Raw genomic sequence first — 18,809 nt, 5'->3', positions numbered from 1 at the left:
TTCCTCCACAGGTGTTCCTCCACAGGTGTTCCTCCACAGGTGTTCCCCGGGTATCGAGGATCACTAGTACACAACGTTTAACCAGGACTAGCTCCCAATCCAAAACCAGCCTGAACAACACAAGACAGCTATGATATACCAGTCTGAGGGCGGGACTTAGTGAAAGGTCAATTCTCTACACTTTGCCTTAGTTTTGCTCTTGAAATTAATTGTACTAATCCAGTTGCTTGCTTGTTTTTTGAGACATTGGAGAGAGAGTGTTGCAGCTTTTTTTTCAGTGAATGGGAGGGTCCAAAAAAATAATGAATAACTGCTTTTATAAAAAGGGAACTATAAGGTTCAGCCCCCATCCCCACCCACATCATTTGTGTACAGTCCCTTAGATGTCTGATAGACAGACACTAATAATACTGGTCTTTAAGTTTGACTGGGAAAGACGTATCAGCATCAGCCCTATAGTGTCTCTGTATGTTGAACATCTTATGTTAGTTAGCGTCTCGCTGTAATTGCAGAAAAATCCAAAGAGTGACATGAAATATGACCGGGGCCATGGCAGTCAGTATCCAAGGGGACAGTAGGGGGCAGTATTGTTCCACTGAGAGGAAGAGAAACTCATCACTTCGGGTTTACATTGATATGTAAACATTATATTGATATTACATTGATATGTAAACCGGAGTAAATGGTGCAGAATTAGAAAACAAGGGAAGGGGAAAATACTTTTTTGAGGGGTCAAATCTCAAAATGAAGCAATGGGAACAATAGAAGGGTGGTAGGAGAGATCCAGAGCTTTGATGAGTTTTCAAATAAAAAAAATCATATCCATTGTGTTTAATTTATTATCAATCTGAAAATAAAATAATAATAATAATTGTTTGGGATTTGTTTCGTCCCAAAATACAATTTTAAAAGGGGAAACCTATGTAGTAACATAGAGAGCTGTACATTAGTAACAGTTCTCATACCGCGCAGTGCAAACAAAGCATCCTTCCACAGGCTTGAAAGTGCATTCAACATGATTTTAAATGTCACCGCTGGTGAAAAGGCTCGCGGTGAACCAGTTTTCCAATTTCGTTTGGCCCGTTTCTTATTATGCCGACACACAAAAATATATATTCGATTGCACTTCTCTAATTCTTTTATTTGTACAGAATGGCATGAAATGTGCTTAATAAGAAGGACATCACGATCAAAAACATTCCTCGTTACTTAGAGACACAGAAAGAGGTGCGGCGAGATGGCGGAGTCCTGTTCTTCTGGTGACGATGGCTCTTCAAAGTGTGAGTGAGCTGCACAAAACGTGATTGGTTGAGGTAACTGGGGAGGCGGGAGCAAGCGGTTACACATTACAGTTGGTTTTGCCTCCAAACCCGAGTTACAGGGGCGCTGTTGAACCTGCCGCTGCGGCTGCTCCTCATGCCCAGGTACTGCCTGAGCAGCTGGTTCACCCGTTTCTGACTGTTCCACTTGCGGGCGGATTTCCGGACGCCTATGAACCCGCCGTAGCGCTTTTGTAGGGGCCTAATGGACGAGCCGATCAGCTTCCTGTATCCATGGCGCCCCCTCTGAAAGCCGCCAAAGCGTTTGGACAAGGCAACGGCCTCCGAGCCCTCGTCCTCGTCCTCGCTCAACCCTTCCTGCTGGCCTTCACTCCCCACGTCCCTCACCTTCCTCTCGCCGTCTGCCAGACTCAGGACCTCCCCATCCTCCTCGGATTCCAGCAGCGCTGAGTCATACTGGACGCTGCGCTGCTCAAAGGGCGCCTCGTCCAGCTCGCTGTCAGAGTTCAGGTCCAGAGAGGTGAGCTGCAGCTCCTCTCCCGTTCTCTTGAACAAAGCGGCGCCCTCAGAGAGAGTGGGATGGCGGGACACGGCACGTTGACACACCTCCCATGTGAGAGAGGAGGAGACGTGACCCTCACACTCCAACAAACACACCTGCAGAGGGAGAAGAGAGAGGGACGTCAAGAAAAATGTGTCAATCCCGAGAATTATCCAAAATTCAGGATGTTGAATCAGTTTCTAGTTGTTCTTCTTTTTTGATACTTTATGCATGACCAAGATACTGCATAACAGACCATGGCAGCATCGTAGCCTATTGCGTGTAATCAGGTAATCATCATCAGCCGCATTAATCCGTTTTTAATGGCCACTTTGGGGCTTGGTCTGCAGTGACCAATCAATCAATGGTCTGCAGTGACCAATCAATCAATGGTCTGGAGTGACCAATCAATCAATGGTCTGGAGTGACCAATCAATCAATGGTCTGGAGTGACCAATCAATCAATGGTCTGCAGTGACCAATCAATGACCAATATATGGTCTGCAGTGAGCAATCAATCAATGGTCTGGAGTGACCAATCAACCAATGGTCTGGAGTGACCAATCAATCAATGGTCTGCAGTGACCAATCAATCAATGGTCTGGAGTGACCAATCAATCAATGGTCTGCAGTGACCAATCAATGACCAATATATGGTCTGCAGTGACCAATCAATCAATGGTCTGGAGTGACCAATCAACCAATGGTCTGGAGTGACCAATCAATCAATGGTCTGGAGTGACCAATCAATCAATGGTCTGCAGTGACCAATCAATCAATGGTCTGCAGTGACCAATCAATCAATGGTCTAGAGTGTTTTAACTCAGTTCAGCTCACTTGGAACCTCAACAGATAACATAAAAAAGAACCATGAAATCAGGTAAACAATTCAAATGGAAACCCAATAAGGAACATTCCAAGTGAGCCGTGCCGTGCCGTGCCGTGCAGCGGCAACTGTTCAATATCTAGTCGCTAACTGTATTTGCTGTTCAGTGCAGCAAAGGTTTTCCAGAACTTGCAGCTGAAAGCCGGAAATCCCAAACAATTAGCAGGAAATTGCTAAATTGGAAAGGAGGGAAACAGGCGAGTATGTTTATTTATTCCTTGAGGTTTCGTCACGATCCCTTTTAACTACACATACTCAACACATTATATTGATTAAAAGACTTTTAATCACACCCATGCCCACTTCCTGTGTGCATGTTGCTTTATCGATAATCATATAGGTGGGGTTTACGGCTCTTTAAAAACTCTGGTAAAGAAAAACAAAAGTCCACTGATCATGTTAATCTTTGCATCAACTTAAGTGCAACGTTTCTGAACATATTGTCCAAGGTCAACATATCATTTATGTCATGCAGCTACTATTTTTTTAAATCAAATATCTTCTTCTTTTTTAAGTGTCACTACTTTGCCGCAGCATACCACCCGACCCAGACAGGCTGAGGGAGGAGGCGCCGGACCTGGTGGCCTATGTGTCATGGGAGGTAATGGGCGTCGCTCGATATATAAATGAAAAGTAATGTGCTAATATGGGACGTCCATCATTCTGTAAATGTGACATCTAGTTCTGCAAAAAATGATCGACAGCACATAATTGGACAAAATTACAAATCAGTTTGAAGGACAGCAGGTACATGATGTCAGGGCTCTTCAACTTCTGCTTATAATATATTTGCTCTTGAAATGACATATTTAATTTTTTCTTCATCAGAGCTGAACCACTGACTCTCTGCAGTTTTAATGACCTTCCTGTCTTATTATCATCACACCTGTGAGTTGGGCTGGCCTCAACTCTCTGTCCTATACAAGTGTGGCGGTAAGGACGTATGAAGAGCATTTGAAGTTTGTTTAATCATTGATCTGGTTTTTTATTTGTTCCTTGTGTTTGGTAAAAACACTTTTTAACCTGCTGACTCATTTAAAATAAGACTGAATTAATCAATATGCCCTTAAATGTAGAACGCCCACACAGCTCGCCTTACGCCAGTTTCTTGAACTCCGTGCCATCTCAGTTAAATTTGAGGTAAGAAGCAAATCCCATTTACTCGTCAAATTTTCCACAAACGAGATGAATAGCATTGTTATCGGAAAAACCTGCTCGCACCAAAGGACTGGGAGAAGAGGGAGTTCTGCTGTGAATCTATCAGCGGAAATTAATTATCCATCGTAAATTAAATGAGCACACCAGGGGATTCTCCACGTCAGATCAATGGAGCAATATAAAGGATTTTATGAGTAAGTCGAGATGTGTGTGTGTGTGTGTGTGTGTGTGTGTGTGTGTGTGTGTGTGTGTGTGTGCGCACGCACAGCGATGTATTTTAAATACTTGTGAGGGCAAGAGGATGAAAAGAGTCCTCCGCAGTGAGGATGCTTCTTACGCTTCATTTCGTCAGTATGGTTAAGGGCTGGTACTTAAATATAATCTCAAGGTTGGACTCCTTACATCAAGTTTGGATGGGGAACTTTGTCACACATTCTGCCATAGGTCAAAAAAAGTCATTAAAACACTAAATGAATCAGGGACGGGTTGTTGTTGGGTTAAGGTGAAGAAACTCCTTACTTTACAGGGCGGTATCTAGGTAGTGGCTAGAACAGGAGGGGGAGGGCCACCCCATAGTGTCATCCAGGAGTCTGTAGACATGAATGGGTGATGGCTGTGATGCAACCATCAGCACGTTATCTCCATCTGAGATACTTTGATGAGACTTTAAAAAAAATGAAATTCTAATCACCTCTGGCTGCATCACACAATGAAAGCAAAAGGAAACACACATATGGTAAACCAACCCGTTCAACCCAATCATTTTCAGTTAGCTTAAAAACATCTAAAGTCTGTACGAGACACAACCAACTCCAATACAAACCCATCTGCGTTGTTATTAGACGTCAGAGCTCCTGACTAAGTCTGCGTAGTCAAGGGAGACAATACGTTTTGTTATGTACCTTATGTACTTAAGTAACGCAAGTTACATAACAAACATACTTATTTTGACCCAGACCACAATCTTTTCAGTTGTGTTGCGTTAGTAAATCCCAAAACTAAGTAAACCTATGTTGGAAGTTCATTTTGAAAAGACACTATGAGTGGAAACTAATGCGCATTTTCTGACAGGTCCAAACTGACGTCATAGTTTGATGCATAGGGTCTCTGACCAGGTGTATATGACGAGTAGGGAGGAAGAACGTGTTGGGTCAATGCTAATAGGCTGGTTGTTTTCATGACAATGTGTCAGGAGCGGTGCCTCAAATGAGTAGGCTGTTTCACAACTTGCAGCTTAGTTTATTCTCCATAGGAATTATGTCCATATGGGACAATTCTGCACTTTACGATTTATGTCAATTACCAACGCTCAATGCCAATCCAAGAACTGGCGTGCCCTCTATTTGGTGAGTAAGTGTGTGGAGGTTGGGGGGGTGGATTGGCGTGAGAATCGTCCAGTATTGAAAATTGAAGAACCCAAACATCTGGGATTAATGACTAAATAAAATAGTACATCTGATAAAGTGACTAATTGCAGCACATGTTTGAGAATTTAACTGGGTTGTACTGTCACTTCTGGTTGTAAAAAACAAGATGACGACGGCCAAAAACCAAGATGGATGTCAATCAAAAACCAACATGGCAACGGACAAAAACCATGATGACCACGGACATTCAAGATTCCAAAGTCAAGACTTTAAAACTGCTGTCTGCAAACCAATTGGTCGTGTCACCGTGACTACATCCACTTCTTATATACTGTATATGGTTGAATATTGTGTAGGTCCTCAAAAATGTCAGACCCATTCTACTGTTTATCAGGTTGTATCCTAGCTTTCCATTGTGTGTCTAATTCCATCTCTTCTTCATTGGTCTATTGACCATTCTGGTTTGATGCTTGACTCTATTTTGTTGTATTGGTACTTACTGTGTGCAACGACAGTATAGTTTAATCCAGAGTAACAAGGTGTGCCAAAAGGCCCCTACAGAAGGTAAGAAAATGTATATATATATGCATATATATACACACAAAGACAACATGTAGAAGCTGCTCATAATTATGTAAATAATATCTGTAGCACAGATGATTAGCCCAAATGTAAACAAGGGTTGGCGTTTATCCTAAAGATTAGCATTACGCAATAAGTGTAGTCATTGGAAGGGATGATGCTATGAAATGCTCTGTGTGTGTGTGTGTGTGTGTGTGTGCGTGCGTGTGTGTGTGTGTGTGTGTGTGTTTGAGTGTGTCTGGGTGCATGAGTGGACCTGTTCACATGTGTTTAGGTGTGTGCACTAATACATCAAGTCCTGACATTATAACACACACTGGCTGCTTCACGCACACACTCCAATTACTCAGTGGATTCCATCTGTGGCTCAATGGGAAAGCGGAAAACACAACGAGGAGCTGATCAAATCTGTCAGTCACCAATGTAAATTGCGCTGATCTATCTTCTATTACAATTACCCAAAAGGTCCCAGCTGTCTCTCTCTGCATCATTATCAGCTAAATTTGCCATCGTATTCATATTTACCCGCTTTGGAAATGAGATTGTGTGCCGGTATCTTCATGTTGGTCATGAAGCATTGCACAAGTGCCGTAGATACTTACAAATGCAAATAATCCCCTCTTCCACTATGAGACGGAAACAACAATGTTGTTTGGTTGAAATGTAAATGCCAACTGTTGGGCAGCTTTGTATTTGTTACGGTTTAGCTCGACCTCCTTTAGCCCGAAGATCTTTGTCACTGATCAGAAGAAAAGCTTCCTGCCGCTCCCCTGACCTTTCCTCTAGCGCCACCATGTCTCCTCAAGTTGACGATGTAGCAGAACCGTCGTGCCCACGCTGTGGTTCCCCTTCAGGGAAACCCTGTTAGCAATAATTAGTTGGGCAATCAAACCGACTTTAACAAAGCAAAACAAATTCATGAAACATGTTTTTTAATTCATATTCTAGTGGAAAGATATTCCCTTTATTGTGTATTATTTATTATGTTCTTTTATTTTTATTTTTTTAAAGATTTTTATGTTTTTTAAGATTTGTTGATTTCGTTATCCCTTCGGCCAACATGACACTCATAAATGAAAATTTAACAAATTAATACCTTGGGGTACTGCTTTAAAAATATACCTTCATTGCACAAGAAAAACACAATAATCACATCATTACCCTCATATTAACTCCCTAATACACAGGCCAACAAAGTGCACAACAACGCATTAATTAAGCAGAAGCTGACACAAACACAACAAGGCGGATGTTCTTATCAACAGTGACTCACGAACACAAACAGTGACACACAAACACACACACACACAAATACACACACACACATCCTCACCATGGTGTTGAAGACTTGCTCCAGCTGCTGCTGCTGCAGGAGCACACCACAGGCCACACATTCCCCCTGGCAGTTGCTGCGTCCAGGGGCGAAGAGACTTGCCAGCAGCACCACCAGGTACCACAGTGGAATCTTCATCGCACAGCACAGCCAGACGGGCAGGGAGTCCAGCAGGTACAAGGCAAGAGTCTAAAACAAAGGGTCACCAGCTGGAGAATCTGGAAGATAAAGCCTTTTGGAATGTGGGTCCAGCCTACAGGGAGAAAGCAGACAGAGTGACATCAATTCCAGTTTATAGGAATCATCAGCTGGATTTGGGCAGTCAGTCAAAGCGTTGGTGGTGGGAGCCAACACCAGGGGATGGACAATGTGGGTGGGTTGGAGAGAGAGTACAACCTGAGGCAATAAATGAGAGTAGGGGTATTTTCCAGTGGGCAGGAAGCAAGCCACTACAGGCTGCAGCGTTGTATCACTGCTGGAAATCAGACAGCAGAAATGAGCAGATCTGTGCTCGAAGACATCACGGACACCATGGCTCACGCCCTGCATCAACAAAAGCAGCTTGGTATTGGGGCTGCAAAGCTGTGAACCAGCTGCACAGTTTCTGTTGCTTGACCTCCAATCCCTGACCCCCATCTATCCTGTCACTCATCACTGTATCATCCCATAACACAGAGATAACAGAGAATCAACAGCCACTCAGAACATAACAGATTGCCTCTGACCAGAAACGTATGGCCTCTGTATGTTTATAGCCCAGACCATGGATGAATCAACAAATTCATGCGCTTTATGTGGTATTTTAACAATTATCAAGTAACTCTCAGGCTCCCTGCAGAGGTTTCTTTATGAGCAAGTGCCTGTTCTTTCCCAATGCTGTCGCACTACTGATTAACAGGTGGTGAAATATCAGGGTAAAATATGCGGCAATGTTCCAGCAGAGGAAGTGAGAAAGAAGACCGCAATTAAACAATGTGGTATTTAAAATACTTTGCCTTTACAAATGTTTAACGAAGAGGGAAATGCCCTTGAGACCTTTGGTAGAGCTCAAGGATACACTCAATATATTTGTGTGAGTAATAATGAATTCAGATTCCTTGGTGGAACCCTCTGGCTGGATGAAACCCTCGGAGTATAGATTATTAGTATACATTATTTTTTGGCCACTTGGGGGAAGTGGAAATAAGCTGTTGTATTATCACACCGCTAATGTATTATCATCTTCTAAGTTGATATGGCTAACTTGTTAGACAACAGTTGCTAATCCAACACATCTAACACACAGAAAGATGAAAAAAAGGCTTTGGACGTCCTGTCCGACCGCAAAAGCACCAGTCGGGTTCTCAGGCTTGATGAGGACACGTGGTAGAAGTCCCAGCTAGTGACACCCCGTCCCACGGTAGAGGCCCTTAGGTCGATGAGAGCGAATGGAAATCTTCAACTAAACCCAGAGCGGTTGTTGCATCGACATGTACAGTGATTTGAAAATAAGTAAATGGGTCAAAACGAGCACACCGTGACCATTTCCACTGTACCACATCACTGCTTGTAGTCAATAGCATATGAAACAGGTCGTGTGTGACCCCGCCTCATCTAGAAATATAGAAACGTCTTTATGGGAGATCATTAGAGGGACCAGTTTATTTGCCTTGCAGAGATGTTTTGTGCAATGATCATTTCCTAGCCTGCTGACTAAGCCCATTTGATATTGTTATGCTCTCCCTTAAGTGGCCCCTACTAAGTGAGTTGAACAAATGAGTAAACCAGCGCAGTGTAAGTGATGGCGTAGGCCCTGGATACGCTCCCGCATCACAAAGAAGTGGCTCTCACACATTAAGAATAGTCTACCATGTGAGTGTATTAATATTATCTTTTTTTGTCAACAGTACTATTAATGAAAGGTCCTGCAATGTCCGTCAGGAGCTTTATAATTAGACAATGGATGTCCATTTCTTTGCCTCCGCACATTCAGAGGCTCATATTAGAATATTGGGATTTGGGTTTTTAGCTCAACAATTTGGGGACAGCATCGGATGCTCTGAGGTAAAACAGCACATTATCAGAAGCTTTTATTTTCATTTTATTCAAGAGCTTTTCAGTATTTTCTTTGTGTGTTTTAAGGACAATTTAATGAAGATGAATGCGTAAGACAAAACGTTCTAACCTACTTTAAGTGTACTTTTTTTGACAGCTTATGTCGAAGCAATTTAACCAACGTTGAAGTGATTTTTAGTGAAGTTGCATTCATTCAGTCATTTCAATTCGTCCACAGATTTGTTGGCTTTTGATAAAAGGGCAGAGTGATTTACGTCTTACTAGAGGCTCAGGGACCAAGTTACCAAGCCACCGTCTGCTGCCGTCTCTTTTTGGAATGGAAGTCATCACAATTGACAAAGGCATTACGTGTGAGCTCCATTGTCATCGATCTGCGGCTTCGCGATGCTTAAAGTGAGTATAGCAGTGAGCTGGTTGTAATGATTCGTGTTGGTCAAGTCATTGACAAAGGATGGGTTAAGGCTGACTACTTACTCAATGTTTATTTACTACATCATCAAATCTGGTTGCACACCTTTTGTCCCCACACAGCGCGTCAAGCTGAATAAGGCAGAAAATATACAGAATCCCTGCTTTTACAGCCTTGTGATACATGATGACTTTTTTCAGATTAGGCAAAGAAACCACAATCATTCATGTAAAAGGCACATCTGTATACATTTTACTACCGAAATAATGCATTTAAAGGTACTCCACTTATTTTTACACATTAAGGGCAGTTTACTCATTATGAGGAGCACTATGTCCCTCCAACAGCAGCCTATTTCACATAGCAGGGTAAACACAGGTGTAACTAATACAATCAATTATGGTCCTGTTCTATTTACTGTGTCACAGCCATTCCAGTGAGTCAAGCATGCACAATGGCCATAATTAATGTTATACATTTTTTAACCATAATTTACCCTCCAATGACATTTCAAAATGGCCGTTTGTGAGTTCCCAGATTGACTTGATAAGCGACGGGAGATGTGGGTTTTGAAAGAAGTGCATTTAGGAGGCAGGGAAGATCTAATAAATGAAGATGTAGTGTTTTTGAAGCTTGACCCGCACTAAGGAATAATAGTCAGGAAATCTCAACCTCTGCTGCTTCAATTCCGACAAATCTATCCCCCCAACTTTATTAAAGTGCAATACTTTAATACATTGCTGGAGTTCACCTGTAATTGATTGATTTTTACTCACTGTAGAGCAGTCAAGGCCAGAGTGTAGTACTTAAAAAACTACAGTCGTCATTGTAAAGGGCAGGATCGAGGTTTGGCGATGTAGGTCAGTCCACCACCAATCTGAAATATTTCATACATACAGACATTCATGGTTCTCAGTTAGAGGATTAATCCCATGACTTTGGTGGAGGTGGATGCTTTTGAATCTCAACAACTGTTGGATGGATTGTCATGAAGTGGGGTAATGTACCAGGCTGGGGGGTGAACACAATAACTACACGCAACAGTGGCAAATGAAAAGGGTCATTCTGTTAGCATGCTAGAGTCAAAGCTTAAGTTAGCTTAGTATTCTTAAGACATAATACAATAGTTCCATTTGATGTGTCATCATGTCTATACAACCCATTGTATATTGAGCTTTCTCCATTCTCTTGAGAGAAGAAGACTAAAGTATGCTCCAATCACGGTCACTAGAAGACACAGAAGACCTTCTGGGATCATGACATTGTCGGCTACATAAAACAGGGCCAGGCCTTTAAGGGGTAAGAAACACAGGATATTGTTGCCAATTATTTAGTGTTAAATGGTCGTTTGTAACAGAAACACTTCCTCAAAAGACCAACGCTATATTTTCCATGTGAAGTTAGTTGCTATGCTAGCGCATGTGAGCGTGCCCACCTGGTTAGCTCACTGTCGCTGCTGTGCACTGTTCTCATACACAGGTGACAGAGGTGACATAGGTGACAGCTGATGACGTAACGCTTTCCAACTTCCTGTTAACACCGTTAGCTCTGTCTGTAGTTTGCGTGTTAGCGCTGTTAGCACAGTAAGCTAGAATCTGTCGGCTCAGGCGTCGCCACGTTGAGAGCCGCTGAGAGGCAATCGCAGTGATCTGACTACTAAAAGTATAATATGTAACCACTCCAGTCAATAAGAGTCATTTTGGTCATTTATTTTGTACCCTCATGTCTTGGTTATCATACTTGGCATGCGTTGGATTACTGTGCCCGGCAGCTCCAGACAGCCAGGCACCAGAAAGAGTCTCCATTTGACCGTAATCTCAATAACTTCAAATTGAATCTGTGGCCTTCACATCTGTGACTCTTTGAGCCATGAACCTACACACTCTTCTCTCTGCTCTATTCCAGTAATGATACAGCTCTTTGTCTTGATAGTGCCACATGTCCATTTTCGCCCACCCTTCCCTACACATTTGCATATAATTTCAACGATCCCTAACTGTTCACATCATTTGCATAATCTGTTTTGACAAAGCTAGCCGTTGACCGGGTGCAGGGGGCTGATGTATAATGCACTGAACAGGGATAAAGCGGTTGAGGGGGAAAGGGAGGCCCCTGAACACCAGGCTTTTACCCCCGGTTGCAACAAGGCAGCACAATCCGTCCAGCAGCCTGGAAAAGAGCTGCATTTGAAAATATGTTTTCATCATTAACAAACACAAACAACCTCGCCCTTTAATATAAAGGCTGGCATGAAAGCAAAAAGAAAATGGACCATAACGAAGGGCCTGATGTCCCTCTACCTTTAGATTAGTCTTTTCATCTTGCACAAATGAATGCTTTTACCCAGTTCTTTCCAAAACAAATACACTCTTTTATTCTTCCATTAGATTTAACTCAGACCCTGAGAATGTTTTCGAGAGAATATTTTTCTCCCCTTTCAATCACAAAGGAAGCAATCAGAGCATTCATTAAAGGACCAACCGTCTCATGCACTTTATTTTTCTGAAAACAGGTTTTTGTCACAAACAGGTTTTTGGACAAAAACAATTCTTTCTTCAGGTGATTTTAAACTAAAAACATACTTCTTATCAATATACTCCATTTATGCTGATAGATCCCTCTTTTTGCTACACACTGGCCCGTTAAGGGGCTTACACCAGTGATTTAAGAAGAAGTTTTATACTCGTGGATTGTATATTTTTCATGTACATTACACTGAATAACTATGTTGAAATTATCCTGAATTATAATATGATTCCAAATGTATTCATATAGCCTAACAATATCACTATTCATTTCAATTTGCCATCAATGCAATTGTAAAACACTGTATCCATAGTATATGCATATGAACATCTTTCATTATTTGACCCCCCCCAACAAAGGCCGTGCTGAAACGAGACGTTTATGGAACCATTGCTTCTGTATTTCAGGTGATATTAACTGCTCTGAAAGCAGGACTTCAATAAAGGACATATGGGCCCGGGCGCATATAGCCTCATTGATACTATTGGGGCGTTTTGCTAATTCACCATTATCATGAATGCGCACTCATTTATTATGTTCATTTACACATTGATCTGAGGTTAGGAGCACTTGTACGAGCCCACTGTGCAACAAAAAAAAAGTAAGAGAACACCAAGTTGAGAACACCTAAATGTGCTTATTGTGGGGAATGGCAGGTTTTTTTCTCTTTTTAATCAAATGAAACATTAGATTCAACCACCATACTTTTGTGTCTCTAGAGAAAAGTGAATGGATGTGGTAGCGGGATGCGAGCAGCCCGTGCAAAGCGGACAAAGTTGCAAAGCGAAGTGTATTAATAAAGCTACCGCTGGAATAAATCAACATTAGCGCCTGCGATGAAGGGTGGAGAGGGGGCCAATGTGTCACCAATATGAGACGGGGGAGGGAGAAGAAAGGCTCTGACTCCCTCTATCTCATCCATTAGTCCCCTGCATGAGGTGGAACACACAAAGGAGTCTGCTAATGCACAGATATCTTCTGCTTCCTGTTGCATCCACTTTCCCGTTCTTACCTCAACACTCCCCTTTTCTTCTTCCACACATCTCCATTTCCACATCTGTGGCTGGAATCTTTTTTTACATTTGCTTTATCTTTAATGACATATTGCTGAGGTTTCCAGTCTATTCCAGCGGTGCATAGGTCTCAACTTCAAAAAAGGCCACGCTGAAGCCAGGAGCCACCAAAGACGTGAAGATGTGGTCACTTTGGATGAAAGGAAACAGATTACAATTCTGTTCTACCTATTACTTCTTGCAGGGCCATTAAGGGTGCCTGATTAATTCTTTATAACCTGAGGAGTGTTTCATCGCCTCACACTCCCTTGAAATCGCTTGTTGAAAACGAGTTGATGTGAGATAACGGGCCAATAAAGTGCAGTTTGGTATGTGAGTGAAGAGCGGGGGAAAGACACAGGCGGTGATACTGATCCAAAATTCATAGTTTTCTCCACTCTGGTTCTGATACATTTCTCTTGACACCCGTGTGAAATCAATACAGTCTATTATTTTAGAGGGTTAGTTTTCTCAAATGAAAACTGTAATCTGTCGTTGCTTGAAGATAGTTTTCCTCGTCCAGGTTTTTAAATAACTTTCGATTTTTCTCACTCAATTCTAACACAGTGCAAGAATACAGGCAAGGCTGTGAAAGCTATATTTAAAAAAAGAAAACATCAACACTGACCAAACTGAAGACGGTTGATACTGATTGTCATTTTGAAATGCTGAGTTCACCTCCATTGTGTTGAGGTGGGGGAATAAAATGGCAGAGACAGACGTCTCAAAACACGAGCACATCAAATATATCAGCATGCACACCCAGATGCCACCAGAGGTAGGTTTTTTGGTCATTTGACTCTTTTTCGATTACAGTTGTAATACTATATACTCCAGCATTTAGACTGAAATGCTTCTTATTTACATACTGAGGAGAAAAGAATGTTCGCCGACAACGTATTTCATTTGTTTCTCCCACAATATCGACTCTTGCCTTACAATCTTTGCTCATAGCAGCTATTAGTTTAATACAGAAAAGATTGTAGGCATACAATGCATTAGGACTACTTATTTTGTATAAAGTAGTAGTAAACAGGGACATTCATCCCTATTGTATGGAGGTGGAGTCAGATATCTCAGAGCCTGCATGAAATAAAACCATCACACTTTTAGTAGGTACACTAGAAGTAAATGAGAAAAGATGTTCTTTTGTCATTTTGGGTGTAGCGACCCTTTAATGTACGTTAGGCTTCTAAATGGTTTAGAAAATCGGAAGGATCTGGAGAAAAAACGCACACAGAAATAAGAATAAAAAATACTTCCACTCCCACGTTAGCTGTAATTGTTACTAGAATCAGGGTTGCAGATGGCTGTTCAGCCAGAATGAAAGACGTCTTCTGAACCAGGCTCCCTGCAACATGTCGGTGGTCCTCACATGGTGACTCATCAGGCCAGCATCTTGACATGATATAGTCTATCTCTCATAGGTCATCAGACTGCACTCAATAAAGTCATTTAAAATTCCAACCCTATGGAATCACTTCCAGATTGGTTTGGGGTTATTCTGCTCTTCCCAAAGCCGACGGAGAAGATTTCAGTTTCCACGTTCTTCAAGTAACCATGGGCCTGAGGGGATGGGGATGAAGCTCGACGTTTCAGTTTCAAGTCTTCTTCAATACAGCACAATGTTCATTTAGTAAATTATGGTCATTTAGAGTCAAACAGACCATAAAGCAGGGGATGCTTTAGGGCGGGGCTACGAGGTGATTGACAGGCCACTATCACGGCATTGTTTGGTCTGGCAGTTGTTCGTGTTTTCGTCTTACCACTTTAACCCTTTCAGTGTATTTTCAGTTAGTGAAATTTAATTGTAACTTTTTGGTCGCCTAAAATGTTTTTATTCAGCGTTCAGTTATAATTAGCTCCGCCCTCTGGTGCCACTTCCCAAAAAGCAAGATGGCGACGGCCAAAAATGGCAGAACTGTAGTCCACGACTCAATGGGTGACTACATCTACTTCTTATATACAGTCTATGTTTGTCGGAGTGATGTGAAACCTGAAAGGAACCCTTGCCGACACATGATGCAAAAAGAAACCGAATACTTTGTCTTCGGGTAATATTTTTATCTACACTTTATTGTCAAAGAAATGAGCATTAAATTAGTCAAAGACAAGACAGTAAAAAACAGCTCTCTTTGTAGTAACCATGGACACCAACGTGATAACTAAAGGGGGTGTTTTAACTTCATTGTGCGCCCCCCCCCAACCTATGTCCTGACTAACATGACGCCACCATGATTTCTCCTTGACCTCAAAACTCACATCCGTAGAAGCTCAAAGAAAACAACAAGAGTCGTGCAGAACCACAGAAAACCCGACTTTGACCACTGTCGTCCTGTCCAAACACAGATAACAAGTTACTCTTTAGTTTGAGGAGGATTACACATACACACACACACACAGCCACAGGATCAACAGTGTAAATCCAGCCTGCACAGCCCAAGATAAACGGTGCGTGACTCAGACGACCGGGAGAAGGTGCGCTTGCGGTTGTGCCCTTCCTTCGCGTCCCTGAAATGACTCATCCGAGAGAATGCGCTTAATCCCATTTAGCCGTACCAGATTTTCACCAGTGGAGCCCCGTCGCAGCACGGAAACCTGGTTATCATCAGCGTAGAAGCGGGATTGACCAACTGTGAGCGTCATGGAGGGGATGGGGGGGTGGGAGGTCAAATGTGAAGGTCATAGAGGTCGCAATGATGCTGCAATTATATGCAACAGAGATGCATTTTAGTCTAAGGAATTCTCCTCGTCGTACTGCGATCACATCTGCTGGAAGAATCCCATTTCCTGGTTATCTTGCTCCAGGAACTTTCGGCTCAGGCAGACTGTGGAGCGTGCAGATTGATTGGAAATTTGATAAAGTGCATCTTCTTCTCACCTCATATCCCGCATAGCCTATAACGCTCTCACACACACTATTAGGTGGAGACGCGATACTCTTTATGCTCATATTGCTCTCGAGGCACCATCATATCAGATCAATTGAGCGTATCATTGCTAATGTTTCCATCAGTTGTACTTGCAGGGTTTCTTTTAATTGGGGAACATATCTGCACCTGAGGGTACATCCTCCCCAGCGTCAGATAGAATGTCTTCCATAGGGTGATCTCAAACCAACAGTCATCTCATTTAGTCCACGTGAAATCTGCCTTTATAGCTCCTAAACAATATTGTGCCCATGCAGTGGGACTTGTATGATGGCACACTCAGAGCAGAGTGCAGCGCAGACGTGCCGCCCTTCTATTTGGCTGATGGACTGTCACACGGGATTCTTTAGGAAGCCAGCGGTGCTGTTTGCAGAGAGCCATTACTGCTATTATTTGATACTAAGAGATAAGAGACCAGAAAAGAAAGTGACATTTACTGACGTTGGGAGGAGGGTGTGCATGGTGCTGGCATCAAGCGAAACCACCAAGAATACAATTTATAAAGTGAAAATGTCAACGGTCAAAGCAGAATCAGCTGTAGACTTTTTGGAAAACAAAAGGTTACTAACACAACAGGGCCATCGCGCCCGTAATGATGCAGTCCGTCCCCAGACTGCGTGGCTGACAGTTTGCTGACACGGTGTCATCACCGATCTGGTTGCTGTTAAGCTGCGTTGACTCCTGCACTAATCCATTGGACATGGAGCCGGAGGGGGAAGGCAATCTAGCACCGCCAGACAAGACCGACACTTTTATCAAGGTGAGGACAGTGTGAAGCCGAGGAGGAAGAAAAAAAAGTGATGAACTGCAAAAGTACTCGTGCATGATGGGATACGGGGACTATCTGGCTAACTTTGCCTGGTTCTCCACAGGAGATCATTCTTGTGAAAGAGATGTAATGAATGTTGGCACAGAGCCTGAAGAATCAGTTCAATCCCAACGCAGGCAGCAGGAATCCCAAAAGCTTTTATTAGCTGATTGGAGAGAGAATGAATGCTCATCTTTTACTGGCAGACCGCCAGGACGGAATACATTATGACATTCTTTGGTAAACCAATTTTATAAAATATATTTACAAAAATGATGGTAGTAATTATGGATCTTTGCATGATCTATTGTTTATCGTTTCAAATATAGATCTTACAATAATAAGATTATGAGCCAAGGTACATTTTGAGTCCACATAAATTGGGTAACTCCAGCCACTTCACACACTGAAGTGCATGATAATAAAATGTCTGACTCCATCCTGGAGGCATGTTCCAGTCCCCATGTCCCCCATGTGAAGTCATCTATCTTTGAATGGCACATTAACCACCCATTTTCTCCCCCGTCTGCGCCTCTATCGCCTTTACTGATAATGGGAAAAGATTATGCACATTCATTACCATTATCATTAAAATTGATCATTATCATGCGCTTGGCATAATAACAGCGTTCAACTGGTTCACTTCTCCAGTCCTACTGGAGCTGCTTTAGGAAGAATAAAATAGCTTTTATCAATGTTTCTTTGAAGCCTTTGTGTGATGTATTTAATGTGACATATAATACTCCAGGATCGATCAAAAGGAGAGTCATTCACTGACTTCTTCAATTTAGCTTTAATGTTAGTAACAAACTATTTGTTTTATTTATTTTCTTTGTATGTTATTATTTTTCCCTTTTATAGATTAACTTTTTTTGAATCGTAGCTCAATTTGAATATTTTTTTATTTATTTGTGTATCAAATATATTTCCATGTACACTTGATTAAAGTCAAGTGCACCTCAGCCAAATGCCAAACACAAAGCAGTGTCTCACTGCACGACTCGAGACTGTCGCTCCTGTTAATTAAGCAATAAGCAGGTGCGATGTGAGTACTGCCGATGGTGACTGTGGTGCCTTCGGAGCCGCAGGGACACAATCAGGGTAATGGAAAAAAAGATTACTGCAGGTGAGAGGGTTATTTACCGGAGGCACCTCCTGAGAGCAGAATCCCAAATTACAAAGCCACAAACCGACAAAGCAGAAAACTAAAAAAGAAAAAGGGAAAAAGGGAAAAAGGGGGGCATGAAAGAGGGAAAATCCTAACAGTGGTTGCCCTACACTCACGTTCCCCCCCTGGGATCTAATCAGCTGACAACAAGTCCTCTCCTAATGAACTGCTCTCTCCTCTCTGAGCGAGCGTCTTTGCATCGGCTCTAACTGGTTGAACTGCCACACAGGTACGCTCACGCTCACACGGGCAACAAACCAAACCAACAAAGTCACACTGGAGCACTTCCTCACCTGTATCTGTGACGTAATGGTCTTCTGTCAGAGTCCTCCTTCTGCTGCTCACAGGACAGTTTGGGTGGCTCAGCTCGTATCCGGAGGCGAAGGCTTTCAACAACTGAAGGCATGCCTCCTCGGAGGCTTCTTATAATGGCACACCCCTTCCCTCCTGGCTCAACCCTCCAGTCCCCACCGCCACCTCCCTCCCTTCCCCTGTATATCACCATTCACATAGAGGAGGGGTAGAGAGAGAGAGAGAGAGGGTTGGATTCCCCCATTCTGTTACGCACAGAAACCCCACACAACCCGTGACCCCTCCCGGCGCTGACGTAGCAAGGCATCGCCTACGCCACCGGTTTCGTCTTCATCGAACCAGCTAATGGGGCTGTAAAAATACGCATCATCCACCGTGAGATTGATCCAGGATTCTTGTGTT

At 42.7% G+C, this 18,809-nt stretch overlaps 1 protein-coding gene across 2 annotated transcripts; it reads right to left on the bottom strand.

The window, feature by feature from the left end:
• Positions 1-1,170: 1,170 nt before the first annotated feature.
• pnocb (prepronociceptin b) lies at positions 1,171-18,495 on the bottom strand. Of its 2 annotated transcripts, XM_034527869.1 has the most exons (4): positions 18,389-18,474; positions 10,388-10,488; positions 7,148-7,400; positions 1,171-1,937 (listed from the first exon to the last, which is right to left on the bottom strand). In XM_034527869.1, the coding sequence occupies exons 3-4, from the start codon at positions 7,283-7,285 to the stop codon at positions 1,347-1,349; spliced, it is 729 nt and encodes a 242-aa protein (XP_034383760.1). In that variant the 5' UTR covers positions 7,286-7,400; positions 10,388-10,488; positions 18,389-18,474; the 3' UTR covers positions 1,171-1,346. The 2 variants fall into 2 exon arrangements, with proteins under 2 accessions (XP_034383760.1, XP_034383759.1); XM_034527868.1 differs by lacking the exon at positions 10,388-10,488 and having other exon boundaries at positions 18,389-18,495.
• Between the last annotated feature and the right edge of the window lie 314 nt (positions 18,496-18,809).

This window comes from Cyclopterus lumpus, chromosome 24 (genome assembly GCF_009769545.1).
Source record: "Cyclopterus lumpus isolate fCycLum1 chromosome 24, fCycLum1.pri, whole genome shotgun sequence".
NCBI lineage: Eukaryota > Metazoa > Chordata > Actinopteri > Perciformes > Cyclopteridae > Cyclopterus > Cyclopterus lumpus.
This window is presented reverse-complemented; position numbering and strand designations above follow the sequence as displayed.

Excerpts from the sequence above, each read along its gene's own strand:
- pnocb (XM_034527868.1), bottom strand. The coding sequence starts at position 7,285 with ATGAAGATTCCACTGTGGTACCTGGTGGTGCTGCTGGCAAGTCTCTTC. Across the intron at positions 1,938-7,147 it reads AGCAAGTCTTCAACACCATG|GTGTGTTTGTTGGAGTGTGA; the intron begins GTGAGGATGTGT and ends CTCCCTCTGCAG.